At 36.1% G+C, this 24,438-nt stretch overlaps 1 protein-coding gene across 1 annotated transcript in view; it reads right to left on the bottom strand.

Moving 5' to 3' along the window:
- LOC128733962 (SKI2 subunit of superkiller complex protein) overlaps window positions 1-24,438 on the bottom strand; it is a 77,803-nt gene that overhangs the window by 4,949 nt on the left and 48,416 nt on the right. The window contains exon 3 of the mRNA XM_053827888.1: window positions 6,656-7,641. Coding sequence (XP_053683863.1) covers window positions 6,656-7,641 — 986 coding nt within the window. The remainder of the gene's footprint in view (window positions 1-6,655; window positions 7,642-24,438) is intronic.

Raw genomic sequence — 24,438 nt, 5'->3', positions numbered from 1 at the left:
TGCCACAAATTAAACTGTTGTACATAAATCGTGAATCTCGGATGACCGGATGTCACAATCTTGAGTTTTGCAAGTTTCTGGGGAGTTCATGGGTGTTTTAATATACAAATTTTCCTCACAGTAAAGTAGAAAACAACTCCCTCCATTGCAATGCGGATAGCATGCCCCCCATGCGGATAGCATTTAAATATTCGCCATCATTACAAACCATCGCCGACTACCATTTGCGGAACACCAATTCTCGGTTGACCATAACGCGGAATACAGTTTCGCAGAATACGAATTCGCGAAAAGCCTTACGCGGGATGTACCATTTCACGGAAAATCTTTTCGTGGACAGTACCATTTCGCAAGGGTGACCCAACTGAAGGAAAGCAATAGAGGTCAGTAGATCTAGGAAAATAAATAATCCTAGATAGAGGTGATCTCTACGGGGGCTGCCCCCGCATTGGCCGGCGCTTCCGACGGCAGATCACCGGCAACATTCGCGGCTTGTGGCCGTCTCGCGCTGAATTATCTAATGTTACTATTGATAATTTTTGGTGGTCTTGTTATTGATTAATGTTTTATGAAAGAGTATAATTTCTCGAGTTCGATTAGTTTTTAAGTTACGCAAAAATTTCTGTTTTATTTGTATGAGAGTCCTTATCTTCCTACCACAGGAGTGAGGGGTCTCAAACCATAATTAAAAAAATTCCTGTCTCCAAAACCCCCCACATGCCAAGTTTGGTTCCATTTGCTTGATTACGTTTCGAGTTATGAGGAAATTTGTATTTCATTTGAATGGGAGCCCCCCCCTCCTAAAAAGGGAGAGGGGTCCTAATTCATCATAGAAAAAATTCACGCCTCTAAAAACACCCACATGCCAAATATGGTTCCATTTGAATAATTAGTTCTCGAGTTATGAGGAAATTTGTATTTCATTTGTATAGAAGCCCCCCCTGCTGAAGCGGGGAGAGGTTTCAATTCACCATAGAAAACATTCTTGTCTCCAAAAACACCCACATGTCAAATTTGGTTCCATTTGCTTGATTAGTTCTCGAGTTATGAGGAAATTTGTATTTCATTTGTATGGGAGCCCCCCTCCTAAAAATGTAAGGGGTCCTAATTCATCATAGAAAAATTGCATGCCTCCAAAAACACCCACATGCCAAATATGGTTCCATTTAATTAATTAATTCTCGAGTTATGAGGAAATTTGTATTTCATTTGTATAGCAGCCCCGCCCTCCTAAAGTAGGGAAAGGTTTTTCAATTCACCATAGCAAAATTCTTGTCTCCAAAAACACCCACATGTTAAATTTGGTTCCATTTGCTTGATTAGTTCTCGAGTTATGAGGAAATTTGTATTTCATTTGTATGGGAGCCCCCTCCTAAAAAGGTAAGGGGTCCTAATTCATCATAGAAAAATTGCATGCCTCCAAAAACACCCACATGCCAAATATGGTTCCATTTAATTATTTAATTCTCGAGTTATGAGGAAATTTGTATTTCATTTGTATAGCAGCCCCGCCCTCCTAAAGTAGGGAAAGGTTTTTCAATTCACCATAGCAAAATTCTTGTCTCCAAAAACACCCACATGTTAAATTTGGTTCCATTTGCTTGATTAATTCTCGAGTTATGAGGAAATTTGTATTTCATTTGTATGGGAGCCCCCCTCCAAAAAAGGTAAGGGGTCCTAATTCATCATAGAAAAAATTCATGCCTCCAAAAACACCCACATGTCAAATATGGTTCCATTTGATTAATTAATTATCGAGTTACGAGGAAATTTGTATTTCATTTGTACAGGACCCTCCCCCCTCCCAAAGTGGGGAGAGGTTTCAATTCACCATAGAAAAAAAATTGCCTGCAAAAACACCCACATGCTAAATTTGGTTCCATTTGCTTGATTAGTTCTCGAGTTATGAGGAAATTCGTATTTCCTTTGTATGTTGTTAGTTCTCGAGTTATGAGGAAATTCGTATTTCATTTGTATGGGAGCCCCCCTTCTAAAAAGATAACACCCACATGTCAAATATGGTTCCATTTGATTAATTAGTTTTCGAGTTATGAGGAAATTTGTATTTCATTTGTATAGGAGCCCCCCCTCCTAAAGTGGGGAGGGGTCTCAATTCACCATAGAAAAAACTTTTGTCTCCAAAAACACCCACATGTAAAATTTTGTTTCATTTGCTTGATTAATTCTCGAGTTATGCAGAAATTTGTGTTTCTTTTGTATGGGAGCCCCCCCTCTTAGTGGGAGGAGGGGTCTCTAAACATCATAAGAAACTTCCCTGGCCCCAAAAACCCCGAGATGCAAATTTTCACGCCGATCGGTTCAGTAGTTTTCGATTCTCTAAGGAACAGACAGAAATCCATTTTTTTGGGTATAGATTTGTATGGGAGTCCCCCCTCTTAGTGGGGGGAGGGGACTTTTGCCATCGAGGGAACCTTCCGTAGCCCCAAAAACCCCTACAGGCAAATTTTCACGCCGATCGGTTCAGTAGTTTTCGATTCTAAAAGGAACATAGGGACAGACAGACAGAAATCCTTTTTTATAGGTATAGATACAACAAAAAAAATTCTTCCAATACGTTGTATAGTTTCTAAGAAAAAGGTACATAAAGTTTGAAAGTTTTTTCAGGAGCGGCGCTTTATTCCGTCGAGGTTGTTCCAAGCCGCACTGGAACGCTTATGTGCATGATCGTTTTTCGGCCACTTCCCGTGGTCGGATCATTACAAAATTAATATCAAAAAAGGCGGAAAGACTGCAGAATTAAAATCTGAAATAAAAACCCGAATTAATCCACCTAGCGGCGTGACCTAGCCTTTCTACTGCCACAATAATCATTATTTAATTTCTCAGGAACTTAATTGTAGATGTATAGATGTTATATTAGACTATATTTTTAAATATCCGTTCCGTATTCCTCAAAATCCTTATTTGCCAGTAAAATTCACAACGTATTGTGTAGAATCATATTTTCTTTCCTTGGGTGCGTAAATACATGTAAGCGTCATTTATGTTACTTGATAAACACCTTATTTAGTTTTATAATATTTATAAAAAAATAATGTAAACACAAAAGATAATTTTTACAGACTTGAATGAATATGTATAGAAAATTAGAAATTAACCCTCTAACGGGTCTACAGACGGCCTTAACTATCGGGCTTCAGAGCCACATACGAAACTTGTTTTGAATTGACAATATGAAGTATTTGTTCATAGCAGATTTCTTGATATTTTGATATTGATACCATGCATTCAAAAACAAGAGTTCAGAAAAATTATTATTATATTTCGCTTTTGAAGAAAAAGGTTATCTACAACAAAATGATTGATCTCAAAATTTTACTATTGGTTTGCTTGGCTTCAATTTTGCAATATATCTGAATTAAAAAAAAAATACTAAATAGAGCATTAGATATGAAAACGAGAAATGGAACTATTTCTTAGCTAGCGCTCCTTCAGATAATTATTTTTGCATGAAAATCAAAACTTAAGCTTCTTTTGAATGTACTTTCATGAAAAGATAGTCATTAGCTTGATCGCATCGTTTTTACAATGTTAGGGTTAGGGTTAGGAAAACAAGATGAGGTCGAAAAATAGTGCTAAAGCTGCGCCATAAACATGCTTGAGAATGGGAAATACGATCGATATGATTCCCAGTGTTTGTCTTTTTTTGATTTATTTATTAAAACATGACATCTGTCCTTTAAAATATCACTAACGAAAACAAATCTTACAAAATGTCTACCGTGCAACGTTTACTTCCTATTTTTCATATAACATTTCTAAGCTCTAGTATCTATTGATTGAAAAGAGCAGCTATTGATGCGCAGAATTTGTTTGAAATTTGTACAAATTTATTTGGAAAAATCAATTCACTAGTATTTTTGATTCTATACACCCCTATACCTACATGCTTAAATAAACTGCTTTTCTTCGCTTTTTGCTCTTCTTGTACAATTGTGAGTAACAGCAAGTGAAGAAAATGACAATTGAAATCTGAAATCAAAGAAAAGAAAAAAACTTTTCGATTGAATCCCACTATTTAATATTTATTTGCAACAGATACGTAGTTCACCTACGACGTGCAGGCTTCATCAGTGTCTTATTTCAAAGCGTATACGTATCTGTCGCGAATAAATATTAAATAGTGGAATTTAGTCGGTAAAAGTTTTTTCTTTTCTTTAATTTCAGAGTTCGTATTCCACTAAGAGGCTTCAAAAACTTCAGACAATTGACATGTTTCTCACTTTTCTTGAATTTCATTGCAAATTTAAAAATTGCAAATTGTCATCACATACATACATACATACACACATACATACATACATACATACATGCATACATACATACATACATACATACATACATACATACATACATACATATATACATACATACATCACACACATCTCATACATTGAATACAATCAACATTTGATTGATATGTTTTGATTTCACACGTTTTAACGGTTTAATATACGGTGCTTAAGTGTTAAAGTTTGAATAACTTTTGAATGAACCGTCCGATTTTAAATAACTTGGTTTCGTTTGATAGATCTCAGCAGTAATTTTCAAATAATCATAAAATGTGTGATGTTTTTCATTAAATTAATGCTTATATGTTACATAAATATGTTTTAAATACTATTTTTTCACATTTCTTTATGTAACTTTCAAACTACAAGTCCAATCGTCATGAAATTTGGAAGTTAAGGGTTTGCAAGGCTCCTCTTTCATATGCAATCAATTTTGTTCAAATCGGTTAAGAGACCTATGAGATAATGAAGTCCCATATTTTTCGTATTTTTATACATAACTTTTGAACTAAAAGTCCGATCAGTATGAAATTCAATAGCGACCAATGGGACACCTAGACCTTTCATTTGACACTAAGAACATTAAAATCGGTCCAGCCATCTCCGAGAAAAGTGAGTGAGATTAAAAGCGTCACATACACACACACACATACACACACACACACACACACACACACACACACACACACACACACACACACACACACACACACACACACACACACACACACACACACACACACACACACACACACACACACACACACACACACACACACACACACACACACACACACACACACACACACACACACACACACACACACACATACATACACACACGCAGAAAATGCTCAGTTTTCGAAACCGAGTCGAATGGTATATAAAATTCGGCCCGCAGGACCTTCTTTCCATTTCCGGTTTTCCAAGTGATTTCTATACCTTTATACTATATATTTATATAGTAGAAAGGCAAAAAGTAATGAAAGTTTCAAAAGTTTTAGTCGTTTATAACAGTATAATCAATATATATAGAATGCCAGTGTCGCTGCAGTGCGCGTGGTAAACATCACACATGTTCAGATAATGTATTTACAATATATACATATGTGTGTGTGCCTGAGATTCATCAAAATGGGAATCTCATTGTCAAACTTTGACCACCAGTTTAAAATTTAAAATATGGCTGCCAAGTAATGTGACTGGAAACCAGCCACGTAGCCAGAAGGGGGGGCCCGGGGGCCCAATTTTGATTTTAACTGCTTTATAAGCATATTTTTGCGTTTAGAACTACAATACATTAAATGTATTGTGATGTATTATATTTATAAGCAGTAAGATATGCATATAATGTATTAGGAACCAAGATAGGGCTCCTGGCCCCCACCTCTGGCTACGTGGCTGCTGGAAACTTCGCTTGCTTCCAATTTCTGAAAAATTCGGTGTAAAAGGCACAGTTGTGGGATTCAATTCATCCGGACGGAAAGAAAAAGAACGTTTAAAAACATTTCACTGGCATGAAAACACACCGATGAGCGCACTGATGACAGCACCAACCAGCGCACAGATAAATAACAATGAGCAACTTTGACAATGAATAAGTTCCCGATTCACAGACTTGATACAGATTGTTAGCATCATGTTTACCACAATGAGTCCTGTAGAAAAACAGCGACACTGGCATTCTATATATATTGATTCTACTTTTATAACCCCTTAAGACCAAAATGCACTCCGATCTTCAGTAAATGTTGTTCTATCAATTGGTATAAAAATCATGTCTCGAATAAATATAGTTTCAACGTAATTCCTGAATATTTTCCAGGCTACCGCTTAATGGGCTGAAAATACTCTCCCCCTCCCGTACCCTAGATACGAGACACAAACGTGGGTTTATCTGAAGGCACAGACAAACAGACATAACACTTGGAAGAAAAATCAACAAAAATTATCGTACTACACATTTTGCCTGACCACTAGCAGCATCTATGATCGACATTTCCAAATATCAAATAGCAACAGGAGTATCCCTCAAACTACTTAGCAAGTATTTTTTATGGGATATTCCCCTTATGTTGTTAAAAAGCGCCACTTTAACCAAAACGGAGACATTCCCAACTAAGCCCAAATTTGAAATGACGGTTTAATTGAAAATAAGTGTTATGTCTGTTTGTCTGTGCTGAAGGTTAAGCCAGAACATTAAAATCAAATTCAAACTCCCGCATCCTCTCCTTTCCATCCGCTTTTCGCTCCCCTCTCAAACCAACAAATACAGTTTCAGCTCAGTTTCCAGCTAATATCATTCTACGAATTACTATAAAATATTGAATAGGAATACCTACCATCAACTGGTTCCACTTGTCAATATACTCTGCTGCAGCATCATAAAACTGACACAGCGGTTTCATGTGTTCGCCTAACTCACATAATTTTGAAATTTCTTTTTCCATTTTGCTGAGTTCGAATTTATTTTCCGGCAGCTTCAATTGTTTTCCAAATTCTCTAAAGCTATGTCGCATCATATTTTCTACCGTGACTAGTTCAACTCGCAATAAATATAGAATCATAGCATATGTTAATCTAAATTGAGACTCCAACCGCATTGGTTTGCCTAGAATCATGTTTTTTAAATCGTTTTCATCTGGAACATTTGATTTGCATATTATTATAACAGTTCCATCTGAGTCCAATCCCCGCCGGCCTGCCCGACCTGCCATTTGTGTGTATTCAGCTGGTCTTAACATTCTAGTAGTTTGACCGTCGAACTTATTGGTTGAATCAAAAACAACCGTCTTGGCTGGCATATTAACACCCATAGCGAATGTTTCTGTAGCAAACAATATTTTTACCAGCCCACGAGCAAAAAGCATTTCGACTATTTCTTTGAGAATGGGTAATATTCCACTATGATGGATACCGATTCCTCGCTGCAGACAGTTTTGGATTTGAATGATTTGTGGAAGTACTCGATCCGGTGGCTTAAGCCTTTGCAAACACGATTGGAAGAATGATGTTATAAAATATTTTTCACGAGCTGTTGTCAAGTCACACGATATTAAAGCATTTGCATTATTATCGCAGCGGTTACGGGAAAGAGTGAAGGCAACAACCGGAAGCTTGTCGGTTTTTTGTAGATGCTCTATTAATCCTATCCAGAGAGTTTGTTCCTGTTTATGATTAAATTGGTTTTGGCGGTAAGAATTTTTCGCTATATTTTTTGCTAATTTAGCCATAGAAGTTTCTTTTGCTTTTCTGTAGCCATCGTTCAAAAATGTATTGCGGTCATCCACTATTAAAAATATGTCGTTTTTTGATTTGCCGCCGCAACCTGTGAAAGAAATATTACTGTTAATGCTATTATTTCATCTAGACTTGACACACCATTTGAATTCAGTTTTGCTTATTTGCCTGTACCGGCTCAGCCAAGCAGAATTTGAAATATTGCACTTTTCCAAGTGCAATCGTGCTTATAAGACAGTAAAGGAACACACTGTGGACAGAATCCGTTCTGACAGCAAGCGTGACCGAAAGACGGCGGAAAGAGAACTTTTATCAATAAAATCACACGAAGTTTAGTAATGTAACAAGAACGGTTTTAATTGCGTCTATCCGTGAAAAATGTGTACAGAGAACAAGTAAATGTTCTATAAATATACCATGAATGTTGGCAAAAGTTGAAAGTAAATGGGGGATAAGTACCTCTTTTTCAGAACCAAGGTGTGTCATGTAAGAAGCGATCATCACAGTCATCATCACATCACAGTCACTCTCCCACACTCCTCCACGATGAGCACTATGTTGTAACGTAACTCGATAAACCAATGCGATCCAACAGTTGCCGAAACTTTGTTGTGCCAAACTGCTTTGTAAGTGTATCCGCTAACTTAAACTCCGACGGACACCTATTTATGACTGAAATTAGTAACCTATTGGTTACAACTAGTTTATAACAACTGTGCTAGTAGCGGTTGTTCCGTGTCTTACAGGATTCACTCAGTGCATTGCATTCAGCCTCCCGATTGCACTTTCTACTAGCATGGCCTACCCAGTTCGCATCACAGTAACCTACAAGCTTAGATTATTAAAGAACATAGATACGCCACTCTTCGCAGATTCAATCGTCAGTAAAGTGGCTCCTAACGACAAGAGGGGTGTAAAATGAGAAGGCCATACAAATACTATGATAGTCTAGTAAACTGTGCCGCCAGTAGATAGTGCTGATGGCATACTTTTTACTCATGTGCCGCGAAATCAAAGGCTCGCATATCTACTTCTTTTAATACTCTAAACTACAAGTGACCATCCATTTCCAGGACCAAATTTCAATGTTAGATCCTTAGAACCTTTGGGATATCTGACAAAACGCTTAGCTGTCTCCCAATCAACTTCCGTTAGTTCACTGATTTTTCACCCAAGAATCGAAACGCTCACAGCTATGCCCGGCCTTACAACAACGTAGAGTAAAGCACCTACTAAGCTTCGAAAGCCTTCAAATCTGGCTTTAGTTTTCAGAAGGTCGCATAATGCATGCAAAAGGGATGATTATGCGACCTTTTGAAAACTAGAGCCAGAAATGAAGGATTTCTGTAGAGGCATGTTCGGGTCCAAAGCCCCTAAAAGGAGGATGATTTTAACAGCTGTTATCCATGGCTATTACGTAAAGACTTGAATGAATAAACCCTAATCAAAGGTGTGATGCGTCCCGCTCCGAGGGATGAATGGTGGAGGGGGTTCTTTAAATACTCAGCCGCAAACGGGGCCTGTGGAGTACCAGGGCGCTCTCCACAGTAATTTGCCTTAGCTGCATTGAGCCGGTCACTGATGCAGTGGACTATCTTTTACGGAGCGACTCGTGGGATTTACATGGAGTATCTTTATAAAAACAATCCACAGGGCTCCGACAGCCTCTCTCTGCCGGAAAACAAAGAAATGAAGGAGGAGATGAGTATAGGGGATGAACAGGACTTGAACGATGCGCTAGCAAAGGTTCAATCCTGTTCCTCGTCTACCTCAACACGCCGACTCGTTGTTAGACGACAGACGAGGAAAACGACGGAATAAATGTAATAATTAGATCTGGACCTAAAGTGAAAGGTCCAGCTGAGAGTGACATTCCGTGGAGACGTATTCTGACTAAAGCACAGAAAAGAAAAATAAAGGGTCTGCTGGCCTCTATTTGATTAATCATTAGGTGATATTGAAACGGAAATTAGCAGCCAAAGTTAAAATGACCCACAATTGTGTGTGAACCATGATTGTGGACTAACTGCAGGGATGGTACAATCACTTTAATTTAATTCACATTCATTTGACAGTACCGTCTCAGTCATGCAGAATTAGAAAAAGTTATATATGGAAAGATTGAAGAACTAGTTATTATCTACAACTGAATGAAGTATTGCTGTATCTTTTGTATTTACGGTGCTACAATGCTAGTACCTCTTTAGTGACTAAGTGAACGTTCAGTTAGTCACTAATGAGTAACTAGCATTGTAGCGCCGTAACTACAAAAGATACCGCAAAGCTTTGTTCAGTAAAATTGTTGATAATAACTAATTCTACAAATTTATTGGCTGAGGCTTGCTGGGCTGAGACGGTACTGTTAAATGAATGTGAATTTAGTCAAAGTGATCGTGCCATCCCTGACTGATTGTATATAAAAATTTGCATTTTAACTTTAAGAAGCTTTAGTAAAAATTTAAAACCCATATTTGCAGTTTGCAAAAAAAATGAATTTTGGTATGTTTTTGAGCTGTTGCCCAAAAAGGTCCACTTTTTATATTTTTTTCTGAAAATTTGAGATTTTTTACATAATATATCAAAAAAGTAGAAACATTCATTTTGATGTTTTGGAGATATAATTTAAAAAAAAAATGATTTCGCTTATGGTTAGAACCACCCTAACTCAATGGAGGGGGGCCAAACAAAACTGGGGATCTAATATTTTCAGGAAAGGCCTCGTCGATAATGCATTCTTCGACTTTGAATCTCATCACGAACATCATCGTGAACATCGACATTATATTCAAAAATTGAATATTGAATATTGAATGTGGTCGATTTAGCAGGTTTAGAACACCCGAGAATGCCGGAAAGTATTCAAAACAGTATCACCATGAAAGAGATTAGTTTAAAGTAGTGTTAGTAACTTTAGAAGCAGCAGAAGGTGTTATTTCGCACTTTTGCGTTGCCCACGATATTCGTATATCCAGCGATGCTATGAAGCGTGAATGTATAGCTCTGCAAATTGAACTATTCACATTTCTGTTTTTCTCATGATAAAACCGTTTGCCGAATTTTTAAACCTCTATTAGGTATTATATTAGATATTTGACGGTCCAAAACAAATTTTTTTCTGACATGTTTTTATATAAATCATTGAATTTACTCAAATTCGTCTAAATAACGAGGATCAGCAGCTTTTTGACATTATTTCGAGAAAAACATACCGAAATCGAAAATTAAAATATGAAAGGGGTAAAGGGGTTGATCAATTGAGGATTAAATTTATCAAAGCGTTTGGCACGGAAGATTAATTCAAACAATGTGTTTTATTAACATAACAAGTAATTGTTTTTTGTGGGGTGTTGAGTTGGAGCTGCCTGGCAGCTTGATTTTCAAGGCTCAACCCAAAAAAAGAAAACTTTTTAGTTTCTATCTTGCAACAGTACTCCACATGAACTAGCCTTTGGGTCATTTCATGCCAAGTGACCGAGAAAAAGTTCAAAAGTGTAATCGACCTTCACGGATTTGAACCAAATTTTGCCAGATTGTTCGTTTTCGGTCAGAAAGTAAAAACCCAAAGTTTGGTACGGATCGGACCTTCCCTCGATTAATGGGAGCGCCACCATTTTTAAGGAAAATACCCGATTTTGTTAAAACCTCTTTTTTTTCTTTTGCTTATATCTCCGGAAATATTAAGTTTAGAAAGACTATACTTTCACATTTTCAAAGAAAATCATCCAAGGAATTCAAAAAAGATATTGTTTTTGAGCACCAGTGCTGCCAAACATTTTTAAACTCAATTTGAAAACTAAATTTACATTTTTTTTTCTTAATGAAGACAATTTTATCTCAAAAATTTCAACTTCATCGTGTTCCGCGGATAATTTTTACACAAGAATCACTCTCGCCCCGAGGTATTCTTTGCCGATCCCGAGATACCGCATTTTAAAGCAAGCAATTCCCCATTTTTAATGTAAAACTAAGAGTAAAATGACTTTTTAATTTACTTTTTAAGCAGTAATTCTCTACGCAATGTAAAAATACTTTGGCATATCGGAAGAGCATTTATACAGTATCTAACAAGGTTTTTCTTAACAGTCTTGCCAACTTTTCAGTTTCCCGCATGATTAGTTATATTAATTAAGGGAACATTAGTCTCCTAGCAACAATAAACGTAATAAACAAGGAAGGTAAGAGCTCATGTCTATTAGCGAGATGAAAAACAGTTTACAAGGCTATGACCAAACAACTATCGTATATTTTACGCCTTTTTTAAGTAACATTTCCTCATCTAGCGCTATAAATCAAACGAAAAATTGAAAAGCTGGCAATACTGTTAAGAAAAACTTTGCTATATATTGTACTAGCTGACCCGACAAACTTCGTATTGCCACAAATTAACCTGTGTTGTACATAAATCATGAATCTCGGATGATTTTTGTCACAATCTCGAGTTTTGCAAGCCCCCCAGTGGGCGGCGCTTCCGACGGCGGGTCACCGGCAACACTCGCGACCGTCTCGTCCTGAATGATCTAGTGTTACTATAGATAGTTTTTGTGGTCTTGTATTGACTAATGTTTTATGGAAGAGTCTCGAATTTCTCGAGTTCGATTAGTTTTTGAGTTTCGCAAAAATTTCTGTTTTATTTGTATGAGAGTCCATATCCCCCTACCACAGGGGTGAGAGGTCTCTAACTATCGTAAAATAAATTCAAGACTCCAAAATCTCCCACATGCCAAATTTCGTTCCATTTGCTGGATTAGTTCTCAAGTTATAAGGAAATTTGAATTTCATTTGTATGGGAGCTCCCCTCTTAAAAAGGGAAGGGGTCGTAATTCACCATAGAAAAAAATTCTGCCATCTAAAACTCCCACATGCCAAATTTGGTTCCATTTGATTGATTAGTTCTCGAGTTATGAGGAAATTTGTTTTTCATTTGTATAGGAGCCCTCCTCCTAAAGTGGAGAAATCCATAGAAAATATACCATAGAAAATATTCTTGCCTACAAAAACACCCACATGATAAATTTGGTTCCATTTGCTTGAGTTCTAGAGTTATGAGGAAATTTGTATTTCGTTTGTATGAGAGCCCCCCCTCTTAAAAAGGTAAGGGGTTCTAATTCATCATAGAAAAAATGGTTGCCTCCAAAAACACCCACATGCCAAATATGGTTCCATTTGCTTGATTAGTTCTCGAATTATGAGGAAATTTGTATTTCATTTGTGTAGGAGCACCCCCTCTTAAAGTTGGGAGGGGTCCTAATTCACCATAGAAAATATTTTTGCCTCCAGAAACCTCCACATGCCAAATTTGGTTCCATTTGCTTGATCAGTTCTCGAGTTATGAGGAAATTTGAATTTCATTTGTATAGGAGCCCCCCCTCCTAAACTAAGTAGGGGTCCCAATTCATCTAAGAAAAAAATTTTGTCTCCAAAAACACCCACGTGCCAAATTTGGTTCCATTTGCTTGATTATTTCTCGAGTTATGAGGTAATTTGTATTTCGTTTGTATAGGAGCCCCCCCTCTTAAAGTGGGGAGGGGTTCTAATTCACATAGAAAATATTCATGCCCTAGAAAACTTTCACAAGCCAAATAAAGAGATAAAATAAGAGCGAGATTTTGACAAAAAAGGGTATTTTCCTTAAAAATGGAGGTGCTCCCGTTAATCGTGGGAATGTCCGATCGGCACCATATATTTCAAATTTGGTTCAAATTCGTGAAGGTCGATTACACGGGGCTCGGACACTTCACATGGAATGACCCCTATGTTGGCCAGTCCCAGTACTGTCTTTAGATAGGTTTCTGAAATAAAACAAATTAACTGTAGTGCGATGTGGGTGTTTATAGTGGTTGTTTATGTCTGTGTCTGCAGATGAGTAGTAGGGTAATTAATCTTGGTTCGTACTATCCTTATTATTTTTGATGGCACCCTTAAAATGAATCGCAGATTTCTGTAAGATTACAATGTTTTACAAAAAATAATTGAGATGTATGCGTAGAATCAATATAGAAGATTCTATTTCTGGAATTGGAAGGAAAGTTTGATGTCTATTTTATTTATAATTTTGATGAGAACGAAATTGGGTCCTAAAGCCCTATGTCGTTTTTAGTTTGAATCGATGAGGTTAGGGTTAGGAACACATATTTTGATATTCAATTTTATATTTTTAGGCTATTGCCGTTAAAAACCTTTTTTTTTAATTTTGTGAAAAAATAAAATAAACATTTGGGCAACCTTATATAGACAAACTATAGTTGTGCATGGTTGTGTCAAGTGGTGTCTAGACAACGCGAATTATAAAAAGAAACCATAGTATGTCTTGAAATGTCACGGAAAACTTTTTGTTTACCTTCACGTTCATGTGATAGTGTGTCAAAAAGTCAAAAGTTGCAGTCAGGAAATGGCTTGGGAATCGCGACCTAAAACATTTTCTGAGTTTACAGCTCATTTTCCGGTTCGTGTTTGGTTAGAAACGCACAGAAATTTTTGGTCTGCCGTTCGCCCTACTGCTGATTCACATCGGAGTAGCAGAACATACCAATCTGATTGATAATGCGGTCACAGAACAGAAGTGGAAGTTAAAATCAAAACTCGTAACTCTAACCTTTTACAGATACTAGCGAACCTGGCGGTGGAAAGTGGCTTTTTACACGGAAAATTTACTATACTGTTTTCCAACTTTAGACTAGCTGAGCCAAAGCAAAGTTGCCAGAACAATTCTATGGAATTCCTGTACGGAAATGGCAAAAAGGCGTTAATAATCTTTATGCTCACGCGACCAAACCAACAAAAACTCAATCATGCATTTATCAGTTTAGTTATATAGAAGTAAAGAATTTTCTAGTAATCTCAAAAACAGTGCATTGGCAACAATAATTTACATTCGTCTAACATAAAACTTCACTTTTCCGGCGAGAAACAGATGATGCCGCTACAAAAGCTAAGTTTGCTGCTGCGGAAATATCGTATTAATTATTCTTTTACACGCACACTAGCATAAAAGTGATCCAGTGATCCAGATGTGTTGGCTTCACCTATTTTGTTCGAAAACGTCAAAGTTGCCACCGTGTGATCAAAACTAGCATAGGTGTTTTTTCATCTCTCAAACATGCTAATGTAGTTGCCGCTAATCGCAGGTGATCAACAATAAAAATCAAAATCTATACCTACGCGACTTTTGATTTTACTCCTGTTTTATACGATACACCGGTTACGCATATCGTTGGAAGTTTAGCATAGAGATTGCTGACAAGAATATTACGCACACATCGCCGCGTATACGTATACCCGATTTGTTTGCATCTGGAGTTTTTTTTCGTTGCAAAGTGTTTCCCGATGCATACAAACCACCAATACAGCCGCACATCAACAATTCTTATATTGCAAATTGCATTAAAAACGCGAAATGCAAAAATCTTGTAAACAGTTTGCAAGTAAAATTCCAGCGGCGAGTTGTCAAATATTTATGTCAACTATTGCGAGTGTCAATCCCAATAAATTGACATATGAAATTGACAGCTCGTTGCGGGGATTTTACTTGTAATATGTCTGCAAGTTTCTTGCATTTCGCGTTTTTGATGCAATTTGCAATATAAAACTTGTTTAAGATCACAAGCCGCATGTTGATTTCGATTCTCATCTCGAAGATACATTTTGAAAATTCATAATAATTTTCTTTCTGGCATCCTTGCCAACTCGTCTAAATGCTCCAGTCTTGTCACTAGGGACTGGTGAGGCTGTCAAATTCTACATATTGTCCGTATAGCATTTATCAGTTTTGGTTTTGCTCCCACTTGCTGGTTGGAAGTATTAAACAGGAAGCAATTAAACACTGTATTTTTATCACAATTTTACTATTATTAGCTGTTGTCTCCGTTATGAAATTCAACTAGTCGAACCAACTGAATCTGTCAGTTCGCTCAGTCAAACCAAAACCAAAACAAAAGTTGGGTATTATTGTTGGGGTTTGTCACCGTAAAATTCTATATATTACTCTTGTTGACTTTTTCGGTGAGAAATTGCTAATATCGAAAGCAGACAAGGGTACCCAAACCGTTATCTTGTCTGCACAAGAATATCGGGAAAAAATGAGTGAAATGCTAGAGGACCAAACCACGTATCAGAAACTGCAAACCGACCCAACAAACAAAATTCAGAAGAAAGTTAATGCTTTTGCGGACGAGTGGCTGGAGAAAAAGTACATCGAAAAACGCATACACGCAAAACTCAAAATGTCCAGCAGCGAGCCGCCTCGCATATACGGGTTACCCAAAATACACAAAGAAAACAGACCACTAAGACCAGTAGTGTTTACCATCGGTTCTGCAACGTACAACCTGGCAAAAATGCTGACCGATGCCATAAGCAGCACTGTTGGACAAACCATACATCATGTGAGGAACAGCTTCGAATTTGCAAACGAGATCACGCGAGAGGAATTCCCTACCGACGGTATTTTGTTCTCATTGGACGTTAAGTCTCTATACACTAACGTGCCAATTGAGCTTGCGTTGGACTGCTTAGACGAAAGGTGGAATGCGATAAACAAAAATACAAACATCGACAGAACGAGCTTCTTGGCAGCGGTAAAGCTAGTGTTGGAATCGACTTACTTCGTGTATGATGGACACTACCACCAGCAACACTATGGGGTACCAATGGGGAGTCCCCTCTCGCCTGTGATTGCTAACGTAGTAATGGAAAGGTTAGAACAGGAGAGTACGCACTCACTACAAGGAAAGCAGGTTCCGCTTCTATACTACCGCCGATATGTGGATGACTGTTTGTGTGTTGCGAAAGAAGAGCATATCCAAGCAATCTTGGATACGTTTAATGCATTTCATGAACGGCTTGAGTTTACCATAGAAAGAGAACAGCAAGGTAGGATCAAGTTTCTGGATATGATGCTAACTCGGGAAAATGGAAAGGTTCGGACAAATTGGCTGCCCAAACAAACCAATGGAAGATATCTAGATTATACGTCAGAAAGTCCGTTTCAACATAAATGTAATACAGTAATTGCATTATATGATAGGGCAATTAAACTAACAAACATAAATGATCGTCCGGCAGCAATACAGACAGCAACAAAAATTTTAGAGGGCAACAGTTATCCGGATTGGTTCACACGAAAATTGTTAAAACAGCGCGTACATAAACACTATAACACAATCGAGAATGAAGTTAAAAATGATGTAGAAGTAAAATATATGTCCACACCATATGTACCAGGCCTAAGTGAAAAAATTTCAAAAACGTTAAAAAAGAATAATTTAATAGTTGCTACAAAACCTAGGGACAAAATAAAAAACAAAATATTCAGTAAGCTAAAAGACCCGATTCCAACTACAAAACAAAAAAATGTTATATACTCTATACCGTGTGGAGCAGGAGATAACAGGGAATACATAGGGCAGACAGGCAGAAGGCTAGATACACGAATAGCGGAACATAAAAATGACGCTAAAAAATCAGAAGCTAGAACGGGATTAGCACTACATACAATTCAAGAAGGACATATTTTTGACTTCGAAAAAACGCGCATTCTAGAGAAAATTGAAAATAAAGATACTAGACTTACAGCAGAGATGTTCCATATTAAAATGAGAGGACAAGAACGGACAGTTAATTTACAACGAGAATGCGGGAATTTCAACGACACATACAACGGACTAATGACTAAACTACGACTACTAGAAGAAAGGAAGAAACGATAGGTTAGTTAGTAATAGTTATAAAGGACGAGGCAGTGAGAATAGATGTTCAACGTAAGTTGTGTAAATATTTAAATAAATGTGATCATGTTTTAGGCGTAGTAAATGACTGAAGCATAGTAAGTCGAAACGTCCGCTGAAAACATTTTAGTTCTTATTTCTCACCGAAAAAGTCAACAAGAGTAATATATAAAAGTTGGGTATTTTAATCCCCCTGTGTCTCGTCTAATCTGCCTGGACAGTGGGTAAAGCGATGAAATATGTAGTTATGAATTCTTTTTTTTACGATATTCCTAATTTAAAAAGTTTTTGTATAGTTGTCTTCTGTAAGTTATTTCAATTTATTGCTTCTTATAAATTCAAATGATTTGCTCCCGTTGTTCAATGCATGTCGTTTGATTCCCTAATTAATTTGTATTATCGGTCCATCTAAACGAAAGCATCATCAAAAAGGACCCAAATTTTGAACTTGCTCTTTTTCATCCATTTTCAATCCGAACTTCGTTTTCTTTGCCTCGCTTGAAAGGTATGACCCAAAACTGACACCCAAGGTAAATTTCGGAGTATTTTGTTGAATGGCCGCTTCGGCGTCGGCTCCGGAACATCAACCACCTTTCTCCGGGGACATTTTTGTATTTTGAGATAATTCATTTTGCGGCATTTCATTAGAGTACATGATAATTACGGGGCTAGTGCAACGATCCTACTGACTCTATAACAGCACCTTCCAGCCGAGATTCGAATATACGACGACTTGCTTGTTAGGTTAGCATCTTACCCCGAAGCTAACTGGGTGGATTATGATTCAGCACATATGGGGTTATTCAGGACAAAAATGTGTAATAACTTAGAAGCTATGATACACGGTATGCCTTCAACACATAAGATGGTTTTTATTCCAATGGTAATGGTTGCTTCTAAAACTAAAACTTCTAAGTTTTCAGTGCCATGCGATTTTGTTTCAAACCGCTCCAATATAACCAGAACTACCCCGTTAACCGGTTCATTATAAGTTAAATAGCTTATATACCCTAAAATCATCAATTGAACCCAAACCCGGTTACTGAAGTGGCTATTTGGTTCCAAAATGTCTCCATTGTACTTCCATCAATGTCTTTTGATCAAAGCGATATGATTTGATGTGCCTCATGATGCATTATCCCAAAATCCAAAGAATTCCCCTGAACCAGGTACCGGATGTTCCAGATCCGATAGTGATGTGGTCATTTGCTTTCAAAATGTCTTTATTATACTTTCAATAGTCTCATTTTATCAAGATGATGTGATTTGATGTGCCGTAAGATGAATTATCCTAAAATTTAAACAATGTGTCGCGAATCAGGTACCAGATGTTTTTCCGGTGAAGTGGCCATGTTGGTCCAAAATATCTGCATTACTTCTATTAGTCTTAATTCATCAAGCTGATGTGATTCGAAGTTTGCGGTACATCAATTGATGCTTGCGGCAATGAATTATTTCAAAATACAAAACGAAATTCGAATTAACCAAGATAATTTATCTAATTTCAATTATTTTAATATCAAACGAGAGGTTTTGACACTACGAATATATATGCAAAATTTCATAAGAATTGGTTGTAGCGGTCAAAAGATATTAACCCTCGAACACTCGCGCCAACTTTTGTAACGCAGTTACTCGCGCACCCAATAGCCTCAAACCAAAGAAAACGTGCGTACTAGAGTTTCAACTGGGAAAACTTGGTTTTAGGTTTATCGAACCTTTAGAATAGTTTCTTGAAATTAAAAGCTCTATCGTCTGGTGGAATCTAAATTTTGATTAATCCCCCTAAAAGTGAATAAAAAATAATATTTTTCTTCAGTGTCAATATAACACATTGATGTGTTCTGCAAAGTTATAGAGCATATTATTACAAGAAATTTTGCTAAAGACAGTAACCTTCCATCTCTGCAGCTAATATAGAAAAATCTTATTTATTGTATATGAATTTGTAAAATCAGGTTTTATATTTTTGCTCTTTTTGTAATTGTAGTATGACTTTTTCATGTATTACAAAGTTGTACAAATGATAAAAATACACAATTTTGCTGAATGTAGTATACCTCTATATTTGCTTGTTTAGGAACTGTAGAACTTTGATTATAAAAAATACCCTAATTTTGACTACGAATTACTCGACTACCAGCAGACGGATACATTTTAAACATTTTACATTGGGTAGTTTTGCTGCATACAGACACCATTTTTCCATATGGAGAAACGAGAGAAAATTCCGCTTGGGGTCGATTGCGGTACACCTCGCTTGCTGATTGCTTCGTTTCTGTGATGGCGGTTTATGCTGATCTATTTTCCCAACAATTTAAATTATTAATGCATTGAACAATTATGACATTTTGCTCAGAATAAGTTTATTGAAGAATATACGTTAGTTAAACAACGGTTTGTAACTTTATAACAATATGGCGTTGAAAAACCTACACGTGTTGTACAAAATACAACAGCTTGAGTAACCGCAGGTTAATAAAAATTGATGAAAATTATTCTAGAAAACTCTATTGATGTGAATCAAATAGAATGGCATTACAGGAAATTATGCATAGTTCAAAAACCTATAAACTAGACCTTTACTAGGCAATGTATATGTTAAAGAATAAAATTTCCTCTTACAACTTACTTTTATTTGCACTTCCTCAAATTAATAACAACTTACTTATCCTTACTCAGCAATTTCATGAAAAAAGGATCTAGGGTTATTGATCGTGGTTCGGCCTATGCAAAAACTGATCCTGGTTCGGCCCATTAGCATAATCATCGATAATTCATTAAATATTTACAGATTTAAAGGTAAAATAATTTTTTAAGCAGCTTATAATATTTTCCTATGCATTGCCTTCATTTATTTGTCATAAAAATTAATGTAACTAGCTCAAATAATTAAATTTATAACATATGTAAAAGCGGCTTCTAATGTCGTCATCAAAGCTGTCTTTTTAAACGCCTAAGAAAGTGTTTTAGTCTGTGAAGTATTGGTTGAAAACAATTTTAAAATATAGATTCATCTATATTCTTCCATTATTGGATCGTTTTATTCCAAACAAAACGCAAGATTACGACTTATTGAGAAAATACGATTTTAATTTTTTGATCTTAATTCGGCCTACAAATGATCGTGGTTCGGCCTATCAGCTTCACTGAATCGCCGCTAGTGGCGCCGCGCTTCGCCCACGTTTTAACCAATTTCTGGCTGCACGTACCATTTGTGTTAAATCTTAATGTTGTGTTTTATGCCATATTTTATTATTTCATGCATTTCAGAAACAAAATTATTAGCATCCTAAAATTGAGTTTTGACGTAGGACTACGTCTTACGGCAAGTTTTGAGATAGGGTGTCATTCCAAAAAATCGAAAAATGCGAGCGTCACGAAAAATGAAAGGTTTTGAGCGCTTATAGCTCAGCGGTTTTCCGATCAATTTTCAATATTCTTACACCAATCGATCGGAAAATCTTCTAAGAATTGACCCAAATGAAGAAAAGTATGGATTCTTGATGTTGAACTATTGAAAAATTGAAAATAATGAACCTATGTTTTACCAGAATTCTCGCTTCGTGATTGGTTGTAAGATTCTTTACGATGATCTAAACCTATACCAATTTGATATCTGTGCTTGTGAAGTAAGCCAAAACAAGTGACAAAATTTCCTCACTTCAACAAGATTTCTTAACACCGCGGTTTAACCTAGATCATTTTGATGTCCTTGCTTGGGAAGTACGTTAGAGAGAGTAACAAAGCCCCCTCGTGCCAATAGATTTCTTACGAACGCGATTAAACCTAGTCCAATTTGATGTCTGTGTTAGGGAAGTGTGCCAGAAAAAATGACGCAAGTTCGTTGCCCCAACAGATCGCAAATAGCAAGTAAGACCGTATAACAAAGGTTCCTTTCACCACTAGGTGGATTAAATCGGGTTTTTTCATACTGTTCTGCGGGGTCGATTGTACCGAGATTATACTGTTGGCCATCAGTTTGACATCGTTTAGTCATTCTTAGCGCAAACTAGATTTGGACAAAGTCTAGCACCGTGAATCGATGGATTGGAATACATTGCCCGAATCAAAACTTTTATCCGATAACTAGTACAAATTTGATGTTCCACTTCCTCACGACCAGTAAAACGCAGACAAGCACAAGAGACAACTGCGAAGCTGTAACTGTCAAAACGATCAGCTGCTCTAATGTCAAACCAGAGTTGCCAGTGAGAAAAAGTTATCATTGTTGCCAGAAACGTGTTATTTTCGTTATGTCAAGGAAGATCTCTAATGTCAAGGGAGAATAAATTACAATATTTTTGTTTTACCTTTGTTATACTATAACAAAGGTTTAAAAATTGGTCGAAAAACACGAAATTGATCCGAGGCCCAGAGGGCCAAGTCACATATACCAATCGATAGGGTTCGACGATTTGAGCAATGTCTGTGTGTGTGTGTGTGTGTGTGTGTATGTATGTAATGATTTTTTCTATCGCCTGTTTCTCAGAGATGGCTGAACCGAATCGTTCGCTATTACTTTTATTTGAAAGGTATTATTGTCTGGTAGATCACTATTGAGTTGCTTCGTGACACGACGTTTCGTTTAAAAGTTATAAGCAAAAATGTGAAAAATACGTGACACGGGTTTCTCTAGAACTACATGACCGATTTTAACGATCTTAGTATCAAATGAAAGCCCCTATTAAAGCTAAATTATTCAGGAATTTTTAATTGAAAACAAACAAGTAGTTTAGAAGTTATGCTTAAAAAACCTGTTTTGACAAGGTAATAATTATCGCCTGTTTCTTAGAGATGGCCAAACCGATTGATGCGCTGTTGGTCTCTTTTGAAAGGTAATATATCCTAATAGATCACTATTGAATGATTTTTTGATTGGACGTTTAATTTGAAATTTATGAGCAACCGTATACACCACACCAAAATTAAAAATAATTTATAATGATTTTAACCAAGATAATTTACCTAATTTCAATTATTTTAATATCAAACGAGAGGTTTTGACACTACGAATATATATGCAAAATTTTATAAGAATTGGTTGTACCGGTCAAAAGATATTAACCCTCGAACACTCGCGCCTACTTTTGTAACACAATTACTCGTGCGCACTATAACCCCAAACCAAAGAAAACGTGCGCACTACAGGTTTGACTGGGAAAACTTGGTTTTAGGTTTATCGAACCTTTAGAATAGTTTCTTGAAATTAAAAGCTCTATCGTGAAATCTGAATTTTGATTAATCCCCCTAAAAGTGAATAAAAAAAAAATTTCTTCAGTATCAATATAACACATTGATGTGTTCTGCAAAGTTATAGAGCATATTATTACAAGAAGTTTTGCTAGAGACAGTAACCTTCCATCTCTGCAGCTAAGATAGAACAATTTTATTTATTGTATATGAATTTGTAAACTCAGTTTTTATATTTTTGCTCTTTTTGTAATTGTTGTATGACTTTTTCTTGTATTACAAAGTTATACAAATGATAAAAATACACAGCTTTGCTGAATATAGTATACCTCTATGTTTGCTTGTTTAGGAACTGTAGAACATTGATTATAAAAAATACCTTAATTTTGACTACAAATTTCTCGACTACCAGCAGACGGATATATTTTAAACATTTTACATTGGCTAGTTTTGCTGCATACAGACACCATTTTTCCATATGAAGAAACGAGAGAAAATTCCACTTGGGGTCAATTGCGGTACACCTCGCATGCTGATTGTTTCGTTTCTGTGATGGCGGTTTATGCTGATCTATTTTCCCAACAATTTAAATTATTAATGCATTGAATAATTATATTTTGCTCAGAATAAGTTTATTGAAGAATATACGTTAGTTAATCAACGATTTGTAACTTTATAACAATATGGCGTTGAAAAACCTACACGTGTTGTACAAAATACAACAGCGTGAGTAACTGAAGGTTAATAAAAATTGATGAAAATTATTCAAGAAAACTCTATTGATGTGAATCAAATAGAATGGCATTACAGGACCTTTACTAGGCAATATATATGATAAAGAATAAGATTTCCACATACAACTTACTTTTATTTCCACTTACTCAAATTAATAACAACTTACTTATCCTTAATCAGCAATTTTATGAAAAAAGGATCTATCAAAATTTGTAAACTTATCCAATTTTCAAAAATTTTATGTAAACCAACGCATTACGCAACGTTAACCAATAGATGAATTATGTTCCGAAAACGTGTCGATTTCTATCTCAAATAACAAGTAAGACCGTATAACAAAGGTTCCTTTCACCACTAGGTGGATTAAATCGGGTTTTTTAATTTTTTAGTGCTCTGCATCTTTTTAAAAAAGAAAAAACTATACTCTGGTAGTCATAATGGGAAGCTTTATCGTTCCTTCTAAAAAAATCATCTTTTTATCACAAATTTTAGGACCCAATTATGATCTTGATTCGTATCATACTGATCTTGATTCGTATCATCAATGATCTTGGTTCGTACTATTCATTTTCAACAAAATATTATATATTTAAGCCTTAACAAAGGATATGAACGTGCTTTATTAAAATATACTATTTTTCTTTAATTTATCTACCTAGCAGTGTTAAGTAAACGTGTACATGGCCAATATGCAAAATATTTCAAATAAAGTCATTTCAGACAATTTTTTAACCTTATTGTGTTATATAAAACGAGCAAATTTTTATGTATAGAAAATACAAATTTACAGTATATTTAAATTTATAGTGAACCGTTTTGCATAGCGCAAAGACTGCAGCAGTAGCTACTGTTTTTGTGAGATTAAAAATTATCATTATCACTAAATGTACCGACTTGACTGTAGTTAGTTGCAGACGAATATCTTTCGCTTACAGATCGAAAATGTAGATATTGTCGGTAGATTAGCATTAGTATTTTTCACAATAAAATGATTAATAGTAGAGCAATAAGCTTTACGTTATATTTTAAATCTACTTTTTAATAAAGATATTTAAGTGGAATAATATTATAATGCTGTGAAAATAAACCAAAAAAGTATGGGATAAAATGACTCCTTCATGGTCGTTTTAGTGTTAAAATGATGTTTTGTTAGAAATTTTGTCAAATACAGACTAAATACTTCAATGCTAGTCTGAGGTATACACAAGCAGATTCTGTAATCCAGTGAAGATGCA

This window comes from Sabethes cyaneus, chromosome 1 (genome assembly GCF_943734655.1).
Source record: "Sabethes cyaneus chromosome 1, idSabCyanKW18_F2, whole genome shotgun sequence".
Classification (NCBI taxonomy): Eukaryota; Metazoa; Arthropoda; class Insecta; order Diptera; family Culicidae; genus Sabethes; species Sabethes cyaneus.
Note: the sequence above shows the minus strand (reverse complement) of the source record. Positions and strands in the feature narration are given on the sequence as shown.